At 36.7% G+C, this 17,214-nt stretch overlaps 1 protein-coding gene across 5 annotated transcripts in view; it reads left to right on the forward strand.

Moving 5' to 3' along the window:
* The window catches only part of SIK2 (salt inducible kinase 2), a 64,754-nt gene that overhangs the window by 14,424 nt on the left and 33,116 nt on the right, over positions 1-17,214 (forward strand). For 4 of the 5 annotated variants that reach the window (XM_085316859.1, XM_085316860.1, XM_085316863.1 and 1 more), the window contains one exon: positions 15,205-15,366. The exons of the other annotated variant lie outside the window; for it this stretch is intronic. In XM_085316859.1, coding sequence (XP_085172985.1) covers positions 15,205-15,366 — 162 coding nt within the window. The remainder of the gene's footprint in view (positions 1-15,204; positions 15,367-17,214) is intronic. 5 annotated transcript variants of the gene reach the window in all.

Genomic DNA, 17,214 nt, shown 5'->3' on the forward strand with positions numbered 1-17,214 from the left:
GTGAGTTTCCAGGAAGAACATGGCAGTAGTCTGTGGGGTAACTTGGAGTAATACTCGCTTTAAGTATCTTAAATGGTCTCAGTTGACTGACTCATTCAAATTCACACTACTGTTTGTTCTTTGATCTAAATTCCTCACTTAAGCGGGAGCTCTGTAATAAGTTTGTATGAAATACTGTACTTTTTTAGTTGTAAAACTTTAAAATGTTTTTTCTTTTGTAGTGCTCACATGTATTGGTAACATTATTGGTAATTTGTTTTGATACTACAAATGAAGTAGTTTTACTCTAAATGGGAATTAATATGTAGTTCAGGTTAGGAGCTTGTTGTCTCTCACCTTCAAAATGTGAGGCTGATAAAGTTGAAAAATGAAAGTAGGTTATATATAAACATGCATGAGGAGATGTACAATTACATAGGCTTCATCAGATTTAGCCAGGTTAGTTTTGGTGGGTCCCTGCTGAGTAGAATGAGCAATCATTCATTTTTAGATGAAAGACTTAATATGGTATTTATTAGCAAGAGTTATTTTTCCAAGGTTATTGTTTAAAGGCTTATGTGGTTATGGTAGTGAAATACAATAGTGAGATASTGGGTTTTGTTCTGAGAATTGCCTAAACTGGAAGGTAGATCACTTCAGGTGGATTTTTTGTTTCAAAATGTAGCAACACAGTGTATGCATAATGCAGTTCTGTTTTTTCCTGTGTTTTGTTTAGCACTGAATTAACTTTTCCTCTAAGATGGAAACAAGATGAGTATTCATGTAAGCCTACTTGATTTGGCTTAAATTAGCAGAAGCTATCAACAGGTGAAGGAATTTATCACATAAATAAAAAGGAAAACCAAAACTGTCAATGATCAACTACTGATTCTGTAGCCGGAGGAGAAATAGATGCAAAGTTGGTATGATTAGAGCTTGAAATTGAGATGCTGGATAGATAATACTGCATAGATAAATCTTCTGTCCAGTGCAAGGAAAGAAGTGGAGTTCTGAACAGTTGGATCCAGAGAGGCAAGTAATGCTGCCAGCCATGTTCGTACTTCTAAGCTGTTACTTACCATTCTAACCTAAGAATCTTGTTGTTTTGTAAGTGAACCAGTGCAAGGCAATTGTAAAATATGACTATTCTGAGGAGGTAATACTTTGCACTTGCTTTGGCATCTCTTTAGCGTAAATGACCACCTGAAGTGCAGAGCAGTAGAAAATCCTCCAGTGTCTTGAAGGATCCGAAGAATGGAGCAAGCTTACTCAATCTTGAAATCTTCAGCTGCTTAGTATGTGGAAGGGAATCGGTGAGGTGTGTGTGTGTATGTGTTTTTTTTTTTAATGAGCCTTTACTCTTCACAAGGACTGTGAAGTAGATAATGAAAGTGATTCTACCCTCTTAAGGTTTTTAATTTTTTTATTTTTATTGATCATGATTCCTGCACTGTTTCCATGTGTGGTAATGATTCTTGATTGTGGTAATGGCACTGTAGAAAAATTTTCTATGGATAAGTAACTGAGACCTAGTTATGGCAGCCAGGTTGTACCCACTGACCTTTGTTTCAGCATAGTTTGAATAATTATCATAGTTATGAAAGTATTCAGCTTTCATGTGCTCATGCTATAGACTCAATGCTCTTTGTTCTAACCTGAGGACTTCTAAGTCCTTCTAATGTAACTAGTTTGTTATCTCAAGGTTATTCTGTCTTTTGTGTTATGCGCATGTTTCTCAAGTTATTCTGTTTGGGATTTTTATTTATTACTGATATGAGGGTCACAGCAGACTCTCTCCTCCAGGAGGAAAAGGCTGAATCTGCTTTAGTAGTGCTCTTTGTTAGGCCACAAGGAATAAACCATACAAAATGTGAGGTTAATTGGTTAAGTGCATCATTTTAACCTATAGTAGTGCATTTAACTTTACAGTGCACATTAGTGATCAAAGCCTACTTGAAAATTGCTTTTTCTCAGCTCCTGTACATGTGACAAAATGTTTCTTGATAGCTTGTATTTCTCTGAAATTGTTTGAAATGGTGGACAGCACACAGAGTGGCAAGAGGCTATTTTAGTAAGGCCGAGGTAATACTAAGAATGTTACTCTCACTTCAGCATACATATGTTAGCATAGGTCTGTTTCAGAGTCTGCTAATGTTTGAATACCTTGTGTGTTTCCCAGGAATGTTTCTTTCTCCAGAGGGGCTGCATGACTTACTGTGCTTTATACTGCCATCTGGAAACATGGAGGAAGAGGAAAGGGGATTCTGTTTTTCTGGCATGCTAAGCTGCTTTTCTCAAACTAGTACTAATCTTGAAGCCCAGCCACAAGGTTGCAGGCTGACCTACCTATGCTTCAGGGCATCTTTTACATATATTGCATCAAATTGTTTAATTAGTATTTTTTTCAGTAGCACGAAGAACAGATGCTGAGTTAATATAAACACAGAGACCTACTTAGAACAGGTAATTATTTAGAGTATATGAAGAGCTCAATTAGTTGAAGTCAGCTGGAGTTTCTGCGTGGACTTTATCAAGGTTTGAATAGTTCTTAAATGATGTTTTTATACTAGCTAGGCCAGAGATTACCTTTTACCTTTCTATACAGTGCGATCCTATGTAATGAGAACAATAAAGTGACTATTCTTCATTGAGACAAATTCCCTGACTCTGAGCTGCTCAGCAATGGCACTAAGTTGAGTGTATCTGGCATATAACAGGACATCATTAGACATTGTAACAAAAGTTCAACGCTTGATTTCTCAAAACTTCTGTTCTATTTTGTCAAGTTTACCCGTATCTATAAAGGAAAAATAGTAGAACTCAGCCACAGAATACTTGAAGATGCAAGTACAGACTCTCAAGTGCCATTTGTAGATTGTCATTGTTGCATCATTATTTCGTACTAATTAATACCTTAATACCTATCTCATGTTTCGAGAAACTGTTACAGCATCCAGATAGAGAGTTAGAAGGATATTGTGGACTTTAAGATGACTTCCCCTTTATCTCTTCTGGTTTTTCTTCCCATGGAATCTTTCCATTCCTTTTATAACTTTGAACTACAACGTTGGGCCTTATTTGTCTTACAAAATTTGCATAAGTGAGTAACATAATCCATAGATTTATCTGAAAATTACCTTTGTAGCTACATGAGGTTAAAGATAAGTTTCTGAATTCTATGTAGATTCAGTCAAGGTTCTGTAACTACGTTGCATTTATGAGACCAGCAGCTTTTTGCTGTTTCTGTAAGAAGATGAGGTGACCATAGAAGAAGAAAATTGACAGAAATAAAAGAATGTACAATTTTGATCAGAATGGCTAAAGATTCTAGAAATAACTTGGATGCTGACCTTTTTGCCTTCATTTTTTTTTAGTTTAGTCTTAGTTTTGGTGTGTGGGTCATTTCCTGCTGTACTTTGACTTGAAAACTCTTTGCGGTTCGTTGTGAAGAAACAGACATTCTGGGCTTTGAGACTTTTCCCACTTACAGTTTCCTTAATTTACATACYGGACACAGTTTGCAAATTCTCTTAGACCTTGTTTTCTCATAAAAATAATTAAAGGATCTTTTTGAGCCTCTTTCTGGAGTCTTGATGTTTCAGGATGAGTTTTTTCTAAATTAATGTTTTACTAGAGTAATTTTTMTGAAACTGATTTAATTTGTAATTGAGGACAGAATACTTCACTAAATTCTATATATTAGTCATTGTTACATATATTTTTGGAGAAGGAAGCAGCAATTAAGTAATAGTAGAAACATGTTTATCTTTCACAGGGTAACAGTTTTTTCTGCAGACTGTCAGACAGAAAAGCCCACTGTAACAATAAGGTCAATGTGAAGAACAAATTGTCGCTGAATACCTAAAGCCAACTTTGTTTTAAGTTCATATGATACCCAGAACAATGGGGATCATTTTCCATGACCAAGTCTCGCATGCCCTAATTGAGTAGTGGAATCATAGAAGAATCATAGAATGGTAAGGTTGGAAGGGACTTCTGGAGATCATCTAGTCCAGCCCTCAGTGTAGCCCCTGCGAAGAAAGAATGTTGAAGGTAAAGAAAAGCTTTTCATCTAGAGCATCCCATACATATTGCTGTCCTACTTAAGAATTAGACTGAGATTTAGACTGAGATGTTAAAAGTAATGACCTCTCTTGCTTAATAAAAGCTAATTACATGATTCTTATGCTTGATACCCAGACACTCAAAGTTTTCAGGTGTATTTTAGATTGCCAAAAATCAGTTTCAGTGAAGCAGAACTTTGTTGGTTGACATGGACATTGACAAGCAAAAATAACTCACAGGGGGCATCAGAATAGAGCTCTGTATGTGGAGGGCACTTCTGATTGGAGAGGTGGAGCCTGCTGATCTGATTTTTTTTTTAAAAAAATCCTTTGGGAGGGCAGGGAGGGATCATGGAAACTGAACTCATGGTCAAAGTCCATTCCTGTCTGGGTTATCTTCCACCCCTCCCCTTCCCCCTTTAAGTCCTTATCGTTGGACTGGTTGTGTCATAAGTGAGATATATCCAGGGGAACCTTGATGTAACTGCAAAGTGGAGAAAACCAGCATAGTATTTTTAAAAAAAAAAGGGGGAGTGGGGAGGAGCAGAAAGTTGACACRAACTGTGTGAGTGTAGGTTTTTCCTCCTTAATGCCTTTCATTGACTGTATGGAATTTGCCAATTTAATCTAAAGTGTGTAAAATAGTCTGCCTTTTCTAACCTTAGATTTCAACTGCAGTAACAATTGGATGTTCTTCTGAAGTTCTGTACCCAAATATCTCCCTGTTTTTTGAGGGATATCATTTTCCCTGTAAAATGAGATGATTATAAAGCTGTGGAAGCCAGTATTTTTTCAGTTTGTTTCCTGACAGCATAGAAATATTATCTGTTTTGTTCTTTGTCTAACCTTTGAATACACTTGGAAAAAGTAACTCTGGGTTTCTGGACAAGAGGATATCATTTACGTTCTTCTTCCAGAGCTGTGTGTGGAGAAGCATATCCTAAAGGGCAAATTTGAATCTAGTGGGGCTGATCTTCCTTTATGTTCCCTTTATAATCGGAGGGGAGTGAGAGATCTCCCAGGGATTTGGTTCAGCTTTGACTCACCCTCCAGAGGAGCCTCTCTTTCTTTCCTGACCACAGGAGGAGCTTAGAGAGAGATTAGACTCACTATGCTCAAGTTAATCATAATGATCAGTCCTCACTTTCGTGATCATGCCTAACTTAGTGGTTTACAAAATTAGTGGAAGTTTATAGAAATGCCTTTCCTGTCTATCATTCCTCTTGCCATAAAGTACACAGCATGCTCTTTAACAATGTTTGGTAACTAGTAAATGTTCTCTTAATGCTATGTCAGTCTTTAAAGTTCATTGTGAGCAGCCTAGTATTGAACCTTACTGTGTCCTTTCAGCTTTGCTAAGCCATCGTTTCATAGTGCTGAATGCTAGTTCATGCAAGGGATTACTTTGTTTTATCCCATGTACTAAGATTCTTTGCTCTCTTCATGGCTACAGTATAACTTTCTATAGTCAACAGCAGTTGTGAATTTAGGTTTTGCTAGTTAGTTATTGCTGTAAATGTTATTTTAAGTCTATTCACTTCAAATGTTGTTGCATTTTAAAGCTGTTCTTTTTTTAAAAAAGGTCTTTAGGCTTAATAAAATATTTGAAAAAGATTGCAGTTGTACTTAATACTTCATGGTTCTACAAAGTTTAGCTCAGTTGGTTAGAGCATGGTGCTAATAATGCCAAGGTTGCAGGTTCAATCCCTGTATGGGCCACTCATTTGAGGGTTGGACTAGATGATCTCCAGAGGTCCCTTCCAACCTTACCGGTTATATGATTCTTCTGCTCTGTTCTTAGGCTACAAGGTGGCTGCTGAATATACTTTCTTCATCATCTCTCACCCCAAGTCTCTAACAGCTGAGATGAAGATAACTGTCAGCTGAATTAATTACAGTGAACCTGTTCTGAATGATTAATTCTCTATTTTTCATAAGTGAACATTTTTTTTTCTGTTTACATTACAAGAATCTAGACTCTGGAGGGTAAAGCTGACTCTTTGGCCTATGAATAACTCCACTGTTCAGCAAGGGGAAAAGTAATGTTTGAGGTTTCAGTTATGATCCTTTGTACTACCATGAGTATAGTTCACCCCCTCTTGCCTGCTGTCTGACATACTACATTAAAGGCTTACAGCGTACTTTAAATGCAGTAAATGTGACCGATCCCCATAGGAGTTCTAGACTAGCAGCTTGTCTGATTCATGTCCAGTTAAACTTACAAGTATTGAGAGATATGTGCTGCTTTTGGCTGAAGTTCAGGAGAAATTACTTTAAATTTGTGCTTCAACTTCCTAATGTGGTCTGTAGCTGGATTTTTAGCACAAGACTTTTTGAAAGAAGTGATAATAACACAACTTCTATATCCAAAATCCCAATATTGCATTTTGTAACATGTAATGTGATGACTGTGCCTAAGTACTTTTCTGGTACTCCTTTATCTGCTGCATGCCAGAAGTGTGAAGGAGATAAAAACCTAGAATGGGTAAGAGGAAGACAATTCAACTGCCATTCATCATACTTGGGAAGAGCAGCACCGCCACATTTACATACTTTTGTGTTACCTTGAATTGTCATCAGCTTTCCTGTTGGTTTAGCTATTGCTTACAATCTGCAGCCTGTTCTCCAACTGGACAGTAGATTGAGAGGACCTTGCTGTCTCAAAGAAACTGAGGAGTAGTGGGATACTGCTAACCATAACATCAGGCGTGTTATTCTGCTCCTACTACTGGTATTCTTAGACAGACATATTGCAGCTGTACTGTGAAGAACCATAAGGTTATTCTGAGATTTGTAAAAGTTCACAGTGGAAGCAAGAGATGTCTTAATCTTGTCAGATGCCAGCCTAGGGCTATATATTACATTATAATTTACCATTCTATTTCAGAAACCAGTTTTGTGGAATAATAACACATGGAAATTCAAAATAAACTGCTTAAGTCAGTCCTGTTTAGGTTCTACCTTTCTCTGCAACAGCTCTTGTGCTTTAACAGTATATGCACTGTGGTGGTTTGGAAAAACAGATCAGCCCAGGGAAGAGTCTGATGTTTTTCAGCTGCTTCTACATACACAGAATCGCACATCCCTTGAAGCAGATTCCAAAGTAAAACAGATTTTTGAATAGCATGCTACTGAATTTGGACAGAAACTAGTCAATCTTTCAAAAACATTTCATATTGTGGTTGCTGTTTTTCTAGTAAAAAGAAATATTTCTATGTTAAATATGAACAGTAACTAGCCATATAAGGTGTGTCATGTTATGCAAATTAAAGTAGCACTGCTGTCATCCTTTYCTTAATACTTTTCTGAACATTCTTAGAAGCATAGGGTGCAATTTAACCAATGGGATGCACAATTTAATCTAAATGGTCTAAATTCTATTCCTGATATTGTTCTACTTGCTAGAGAAGACCAAGTAGTGTTCTTCTGTCATCAAATCAAGTTTTGCTGAGATCAAAACTTGCTTCATAACCAGTGCTGTTGGCCTAGAAATTAGTGGAGCTGTAGTTTGATGCCTTCATGCTACTGCAGTATCTTGGCTCAGTAGATAGAGGAGATGCAGTCTTTCAAATCTTCTAGAATATTTCAGTGTAAATAAATTTTAAGCCTTAAGGAGATGTTTGATACTGTGAACCTGAGTGCTTGCATTCTCAACTACTTACTCTTGTGTTTCTTTAAGTGAACAATAAAATTTAAATCTTTCTAGAAACATTTCTGCATAAAGGAGACCTTCAGGCATCTCTTTAGTTTCTTATAGTAAGAGCATTTAATTTTGTCTCTATTTGCAAGAGTCTAGTCTTACCTAACAGTTTGTCCTGCACATTTTCATATATGTCTGGGCACAGATATAGAAAGCTGGACTGGAATGAATGTGAGCAGCTGTCTGGTTACATCCAGGTTGCCAGGATGTACTCTGGCAAAGGATCAGCTACAACTACCATTTCTTGAAGTTGTTTAACTGTTCTCAGAAACATTCCTAGGCAAAACTATTCAAGACCTGATTTTTTTTTTCAGTATGAAGATTTCTAATGTATAATTTGTTTCCTTAGCTGAATTTTGAACCCATTATTACTGTTACTGTTAGTAGGAAACCATAAACGCAGAAGTACATGTCCTCTAGTACTGAAATATTCGTTGCTGTTCTTTATAAGCTTGAAAGTGAGGAGCTGTGTCTTTACTGCCTCACACTGAGCCCAGATCACATAATCACGGAACATCTGAGGTTGTAAGGACTCTCCAGAGATTGTTCAGTCCAGTCCCCCAGTTCAGTGGAGGATCGGCATAGAGCAGGATCTCAGGACTGCATCCGGCTGCCTTTTGAGCATCTCCAAGCATGGTGACACCACTACCCTTCTGCACAACCTGTTCAGGTTTTTGCCTGCAGAGTGAAAAACTTCATATGTTTAAATAGAATTCTCTTTATTTCAGTGTTCGCCTATTGTCTCCTGTCCTTTCACTGGATACTGCTGAGAAGAGTTTGTCTCAATTGTCTTTACATTTGCCCATCATGAATTTACACACATTAAGATCCCTTTGAGCCTTTTCTTCTCCAGGCTGAAGAGCCCCAGCTCTCTCAGCTTCTCCTTGTATGACAGATGCTCCAATGTCATATTGTCTTTGTAGCCCTTCATTAGACTTGTTTCAGTATGCGTGTGGTTCTTAAGCAGACCCTAAAAGTACAAAGAAACCCAAACAAAAATTTCACCTAGATGAAGGACAACATTTTAAGTGAAAAGCTTTGACCACTGGCCCTTTCGAACAATTCATCTACCTGTATACTTTTAAGTAAATACTGTATTTTACGAAACATGTCTTAATGTCTCACTCATCCTGAAAACAAATGTACTGCTGAAAGGCAGACAAGAAGCTGCTTTCTGAGCAAAAGACTGTCTTATTCCTGCTATGGTTGCAGCTAAACCTAAGGTAGCTGCTTCTTTCTATTTTGTTACACAGAAAACATAAAAACGCTTAATCAGAAGGTGTGATGTGGGGGTGAGATTTGTCTAATGTACATACTTAAAAAAAATCCAGTGGCTGACACTGCCTCTATTGTAACCTTTCCTGTTTGAAAGCTTGTTAATGCACGAACAGTATCTTTGCAGACATCAGCTTCACCTATGTAGACAGATTATGGCACATTTTATTTCTCCAGGAGAGAAAGTACTGTATTTTGGCATCAATTACCAGAGTGGTACAGGGACTAGTAGCCTTGGTTGGAAGTATAAGGCCAAGTGTATCTGAAAAGGTGCTTTAGGATCTTTAAATTACCCCTAACAGGCGAGAGCTATAAAAGCAAATAACAGTATAGATTCATTAACTTATTTGCTGCATTACTAACAAGGATGGATTAACAGCTTACAGGGTTGCCTTGCATTTAGTGTAATTTGGTTTGTCTTTGACATCTGACTTCACCTTGATACCATATGAGTTGTCATTCACTTTTTGACTGAATGGTATTTAGCATGCAAATATTATGATCTCCCCTTCCTGCCAGACTTTTGTTTGTTCATGTGCTTTGCCAAGTTAAAGGAGCAGAAAATACATTAGGATTTGGGTAGGTTAGAAGCTGTGAGAAAGTTTTGAGATCTGCAGTTCTGGAGACCAGAGCTAATGTTTTGCTTAAAAATGTCTTTGGAGGGCTGTTGAAAATAAGTATAGTGCCTTCTACTGACTGAAGTCTCTGGTCTCACCATTTCAGAGGACTCAGGACCAGCCATCTTCTGTCTTGGCAGTACCTGTTGGGGAGATAGCAGCAGCAGTGCATGAAATGCTTTCAGTTGAACACAAAACTTTTAAGTCACTTTGATTATGGAATATAGGCCTTTTTTCTGAATAATCTGCCTACAAAACACCTTTTCAGTAAGCCTGTTTTACTGAACATATTAAGAAGGTGATCTGCTTATGATTGCAATTGTTTATTTAAACCGCATAAAAACGTAATTCAGAATTCACTTTACTAATGGATATCCCAATGCGTGGAATGCTCAATGGTAGCATAGTGTGGTGACCCAAATGGCAACTGAGAACTCTCATGCTTAAAAACAGAAGAACACACATGTCAGGGAAGTAGTCAGTCTTACATGATCTAGAAGAATTCTTAAACTTCTCTAGATATTCAGATATTTTCCAAATTTTCAGATTTCTCCAGATTAGCTAACATGCAAAAAATGTGTTTCTTACATTTGTAATACTGGGAGCATTGTGCTTTCCCTTTCCTTGCGCTGTCACATTTATATTTTTAAAGAGTTTGAGGCACAAAATTGGCGTCATGTCATATGTGGGGTTGAATTTGACATTCCTGGATTGATACTCATGAAGATTGCTTTGTAATTCATGGATCTGTTTGTCCTGAAAACTCAGCATGTCATGCAGTCATCTCTCAGAGCATGAATTGTGGCTTTGGCAGGGATTAAAAGAAGAACAGTATTCTCAATGTGTTTATTTGTAAACAGTGTTTTGAAAAGGTTCTTTCATCTTCTATATCATATCATAATGCCATCTATATCATCGTCTACACAGAAAATTATTGAAAACTGATTTTTTTGTGTAAAGAATTATAAATGAATTACTGATCTCTACTTTGTTTAATTTACTGCAGTAATAGATACAGAGCATTGCAGTACTACGATGAATTCCTTGTGTGACAGAAGAGTCTTCTACCTCTTTGAAATCTCTTCAAAGTAAACGTTTTTTTAGGGAGGCAGAGTAAAGCTTCTTCATATTTGCCTAGGATTGTCATGGCTACGCTTGGTTTAGATGATGATTATTACATCTTACCTGAAAGATGTAAATACCTGAAGCAGTGGTATTGCATAGGTTCCATACTGAAGATTTGGAAAAGTGCCGTGTGTTAGTAGCTATCTCTCTCAAATTTTTTCTTCTTTTCCTGTCTAGGTAGTGCCACATCTATTTTGGTTTGTCTTATAATATAAATCTGATCTTAGCAGAGATGACATGACTACTTTAAAGGCATGAAATACTGTTTTAAATATAAAATGGTTTTTTCTCCTTTATATTTTCCTGAGTATCTGCAGAGATCCTCAAGGACTGTGGGTGAGTCTGTACCCCCTTGTTCTGAACAACATCTTTCTTTCTTTATCCTTACTTGTAGTAAGAATGAAGCAGGAGTGCATCATCAGTGAAGGTGTATGGGAAAGATGTTTTCACATTTTGGAGTTTGCTTACTGTATTCACTCAGGTCTTCATTTATCATTGAGAAATATGGAAAAGCTTTGAGTGCTATAAACAGTATAGTGCTAATTAAAAAAAAAGAGTCCAGGTATTCTGTGTTACTTTGCTGCTTTGGCATTATTTTGGGAAAGACGATCTTTTTGGAGTCATTGAGGTTGTATAACTAGCTTGGAAGATGTAATTAGTTATTTTAATTGTGAATTTTTTCAGAGATCCTCACAAATAAAGAGAAAGAGGATAAAAACTTCCTATACGTCTTGTTCATTTTTTAGCAGCTCTTTTAACATGTTAACTGAATTCAGGCAGAAATGTTTATGTCACCTAGTCTGTAAATTACAGTTTGTGTGCAATTTCTCATTAGGTACCAGGTGTATTGGCCCAGTTTTCTAAATGGTCATTTTCTATTGTTTCCATTAAATCTACCTTGACATTAAGCTAACACCACTGTAAATGAAGCAARTGTTTTTTATACTGGTCCTCTGAGTGACTGCTGAAGTCAGCTTTCTCACACTGAAGGGAATGAAGTAGGAAATCTGTTTTTTAGATCTGTTGAAAAGTAGTCATTTTACTTCCCTTGTGCTGGACACCTGTTGTTACACATTTGTAATGGAGCTGACCTATCAGTAGTTGCAGGCTCTTTGGGAATCAGAATGAACCCTTCTGCTGCACCCTCATTTTCAGCCTCTGTGAATTTATCTGGATCAAGGAGAAATAATGATATTGAGCCTGTAAGAGTTGTATCCAATCAAATGTATACCTAACAGCAGACAGAAGAAAAATAAACTTTTAAATAAGCAAGCTAGGGTGTGTTGGACCAGAGTTAGGATGCACAGACTGAAATAAGACAAAACTTCTTGGAAGGTAGAGAAACTATTTGTTCGGTTACCTAGTGTTGCAGATACACTCTTGCTTTTGCCCAACTAAAGTTTATAAAGAATGTTAATGGGTTAAGACAATTTTAAACACAACTCTCATATCTCCTAGGCATTAGAATAAAAAATATTCTGAAATGTTTAATTATCAACTGCAGTTACATTGCTGATATATTTTGTCATGTGCTCAAATGCCCTTAGTATCTTTTTAAACCAATGATAAGTTGGTTTGAAATTCTTATTGTGAAGAAAAAAAAAATCTTTTTGCTTTCCTAATCTGAAGGACTTTGGCTTTGCCAAAATAAATAAAAAAAGCTGAATTTCCGATGAAGAGCAGAAGTGGTACAGGAGAACTGCTGACAATGCAGTGAAATTGCCAGAAAAAATGGTAGGCAAAAGCTTTTTTCTCTCTCTCTCTCTCTCTTTTTTTTTTTTTTTTTTGTTAACTCCAAAATTTGAAGTGATTAAATATTTTACTATAAGCGTATGCCTTAATAGCACACTGATGTTGTCAGTTGCATAAGTACAAATTGAAGAAACTCCATTTTTGGCTTTGAGTACAACTTTATTGTGGCTCTCCGTATCAGCTGGGAAGTTTTTGGTCTCTTTTTGTGCCTTTTTTAGCAGCACTTTCTCTGGAAGATATCTTCCTTTATACCAGTTGGTTTTCTACATGCCATATTTTACAAGATGGAAATACCACTTTTTGAAATAGCCTTTGGTAAAGTTAAATGTAAATTTTATTTGGTTTAATTCACATCTGACTTAATAAAATGTTTTATTTGCTCCATATCCTGTTTTAATAACTACTGTTGCAGTTAAAGGTGACTTCTAGAAGCAAAAAAATCTTTGTCTTTAGAAAACATTAGATGTAACAGATTGAAAATTAGTAATTACGTTGTGTGGATAAACTTGAGTTTTGAAGCCTCAAGCCTATATTTTTCCCCAAAAATATTTCAGTAAGTCAGTARCTTTTAGGAGTGTTTTGTGGATTTTTGAATACTGAGTCTCATCTTCTGAAAAAATATTACTTACCGATAGGAAACTGTGCTTGGTAGCTCTTCTCTGCTTCATTTTGCATTGCACAAAACATGCTAACTTCCTTGTGGGTATTTTCCTTCAGGGTATTTACAGAGTCACGTAAGCATTTGCAGCAGAGCTGTAATCTACAGTTAATATGGAAATCTTGTACTTTCTGTGGAATTGGTGGATATGTGCTGCCAATTAGATAATAATTTCCTATATGTGTTACTGACTGGGTGATCTCCTGCCAAATAAGCAATAGCTTTCTCGCAATCCTTTGTTCTTAAATCAGCAGCGTGCCAGAGCTCCCAGATCTTCATATCACTGTTTCACTGCACTTTTTTTCTGGTTTATATTGAAATTTTATGTATTTGTGATATGCTAAAGCCAGTGGTATTGCACAGAAATGAGTCTAGAGTAATTCTGTTAAATTTAGTTAATTTTCCACAGCTTTACAAGTAACCGAAAGCTTAGTTTGGCTCTAGTTGTCTTATGGCCCTTTGCAACCTGGGTTACTCTTATTCTAATGTAGTATCAGAAACTAGCAGCTGCATTGTTATCAATGGCTTGTAAGTTACATTTCCCTTTTTTCTCCTCATAAATGCTGGTTTTGTGAAATATTGCTGGAGTAGTATGTTTGGCAGTGTGTGTCCTTACTGTCTAGTAAGCTTTTTTACGAGACTTACAGGGTAGAAAAGATTTATTTGCTCTGAATTAGAGCAAATTAGAGGATTGGATAAAAGAATTGTGGTATGCGGGTGGAAATGCTTTGTGTCCTGTCTATGGTATCCATACAAAGCAGCCTTTTTTTTTACATAGTCCTGTAAATGTTATTAGTTAGAAGATTCATAGGTATGGTTGATCTCCTCTGTTTGAATAGTTTACCTTCCAGCATCACTGTAAAGTATTGTGGTAATCAACAATGCAGTATGTATTGTTTGACTTTTATTTTTCAAGAGTTCTGAGAAGGTAGTTGTGCTGAAAGGTTCTGTAGTGCCTTTGAATGAATAGTCAGTGCTGCATTGTCATGGAGCAGAATTGCTCCTGGAATACTGTCTTATTTTTATTAGAGAGAAACTATTTTTGTCACTCTACTAGTCACTTGTCAGAAGATCATCTTGCATTTTTAAACTCTTACTCTTCGAATAAGATTTCTCTTGCTCRTTGTTTCTTGTTTTACTGCTAAAGACTGGTTCTTGTGTTGCAGCAAGTGGTTGCAGGTCAGTGTGTATTTGCTGCCCTTGCCTGTGGATCGCTGGGTAGAATACCTGTGTGTTTGTTGCATTTTGGCCATTAATATGATGTTTGTAGGTTGTAGAACGCGATTCTAAAAGCATCCTGATTGTTGATTTCTTGATTTTCTGTCTTGTAAGAGAAGGAAAAACTAGAACTGTCTATAGAAGCTCCCTTCTATCAGGAGAACTGAACTGAAATCTCACAACTGCTGCTTCACTTGTTTGTGTTCCTGAGGATAAATGGAGTCTTCGGTTTCCACAGTATTGTTTATTTCAGGACTAACATTACTTTTATGACATAATCAAATATGAAAGCAAAATGTTCTTCCTGCTTGTGGTGTGATGAAGACAAGAGACCAGTCAGGATGGCTTCTTATGGCTACTGGTTTTACTTCCAGAGGAACAATGCTTTTACTTTTTATACTTTTTACTTTTGCAACATACTGTGCATGTTGAGGTTTCAGCGAGAGAATTGTGGCATGAAGCTCACATGAACTGATGAGAGACTTAAGACTTGAAGCATCTTATGATGGTGAAACCAGTTAAGCTATTCCAACATTCTGCATTCTACAGGAGTTGTGTTATATGAAAAGATTTATTGGAACAGTCTTACAACCCTAAAAGAGGTAAATATAGAGGATTGAGTTTGATTAGGCAGCAGCTTTTTCATGCTTCTTTTTTCCACTCTTCTGGAAAGGAGCTTGGGAGAATAATGGCTTAGGAACCAGGACTGGCTGAAATCCTATTGATTCTACTAGTGCTAAATATTTGAGAGAGGTTTCTTGATTTCAAGGCTACTGCTTGCTGGCTAATCCATTGAAACCTACTTTATTTGAACAGATTACCTCGCCAGCCATGGCCGTCTAAGTGAGTCTGAGGCCAGGCGCAAGTTCTGGCAGATCCTCTCAGCAGTGGAGTATTGCCATGGCCGAAAGATTGTGCACCGTGACCTGAAGGCTGAAAATCTTCTGCTTGACAACAATATGAACATCAAAATAGCAGGTACCCATAGTGTTGATGGTACTCAGTAACATCTTATTTTTATGAGAGCAGTTACATTAATTCAGTTGCTGCTGCCTGAGAAATCCTGCTACACTTACGGTATAGAAATTCAGAGTGGTAATATATTTAATTTTTTTTTTTCATTATGGATATCACAGTGAAGGCAGCTATAATAATTCCTAGATTAGCTCCATTATGCTTTCAGGAAAAGGGAAGTAATTTTTGGAGTCAAAGTCATTTTTTGTGGGTGTCATAACATGTCTGTCATGCAGCCAGATGTTCAGGTTAAAGCAGAGTTAATCAAATAACTTCTTTCAACATTAGAAAACTCAAAATGGAAGCTTATTGATTTTTTTTGCATGCATGATTTCATTTTAATCATAAATATAGACACAGCAGATGTTGCTAGCAATGGAAATCATTTTGTCAGTTGTCAACTCATTACAGTTCCATGAACCCTTCCCTGCTGACTTTAGCCCTTAGACACTTGAAAAGGGAAAGCTAGATAACATCTTAATTTGCAGGATTGTTGAACTTCAGTCATCAATAGTATGGGATCGGAGAAGGAAGACTAAGTGCTATATGAAACTGGTTTGCATAGGAGTTAGCTTTGCAGTTCTAAGAAGGAAGTGACAATAGACACTTGATTGACTGAAAAAAGTGTAGGGCTAAACTCTTTTGAGCTGCAGATCATTGTTGTATCATTTTACCCTTTAATTTCCTGTCTGAAATATGAAATGGATGGACTGTAAACATGTCTTGATCTCTAATGCCTTCTCTAAGGATAAGGCTGCAGAAAAGCGTTAGATGTGCCTGTAGATGTTTAACAAAGAAATTTCTTTTTTTCTTTCTCTGTGGAATACGAAGATAGCATCCTGAAAGAGTTTAAGGAAAAGGGAAAAGGCCAGGGATATTTTTCATATAGTAAATTTAAGACTTGTCTAGGCTAGAAGAAAATGAAATTGAGAAACTCAGGAAAAGGATTCTTAACCAGGAATCTTTATTTATTTATTTAACTTAACACTGGTTAACTGGTTAGCATGTGTCTCAAAGATTCACCCCACTCTCTGTGATACTACAGCAAATATTGGGAAGACTGGGCACTGCTGCTATTTCTGGGGATTCATTTTACACTCAGCAAAAATTTCTTGTATCTTTACAAGTCATCTTTATCAGAATGGAAAATCAATGCAGTCTTTTAAAACAAACTCTTCACCTCTGAGATGGAAACTGTTGTTTTGAGTAAAAATTTTATCCTCTTAAACTTAGAGAAGAGAAACCTACAGTCATTGCTGTCAAAAGAGGTTATCTTTGCACTGGGATCCAAAGATAAAGGGGATTTTACGGGTGGGCTCTGGAGTATTTCTTATCAGCATATGTATTAATGCGGTAGCTTTCCCAGCTCCTGGATTTGTTTGTTGCTTTTGTATTGACCTTTGTTTTGTTTGTACATTTAAAGCATTCCTGTCTTCATTCCTTTACCACCACCTTCCCACCCCTAGCATGATTTTCTCATGATTTAAGAGCTTGAAGAAAAGTTAAGTAAGGGGTAAAACAAAATTAAGGAAAAGAGAAAAAAAAACTGTGAATTGCAGAAGCATGGTTTTGACTGTATGTTCAGCTAATTTTGGTTACCAAATCAGAATAAAATAGTTACTAAGCCATTCATATCTAGTTTTGGTTGTCAGACCTGTGCTTTATATTTTTAGTAGAAGGATATGGGAGACATTCTCTGGAGCTAAAAAGCGAAGACTAGTAATCTGGTCTTTGATGGCATGTCCTGTGTATTTCATGGCTCTTTAGCATATTAGTGCATTTTACAGCAGATTCATAAAAGCTATGAAAAGT

The sequence above is a fragment of the Rhea americana genome, unplaced genomic scaffold (genome assembly GCF_003343005.1).
Source record: "Rhea americana isolate MKP2758 unplaced genomic scaffold, rheAme1 scaffold_48, whole genome shotgun sequence".
In the NCBI taxonomy this organism is placed as follows: Eukaryota; Metazoa; Chordata; class Aves; order Rheiformes; family Rheidae; genus Rhea; species Rhea americana.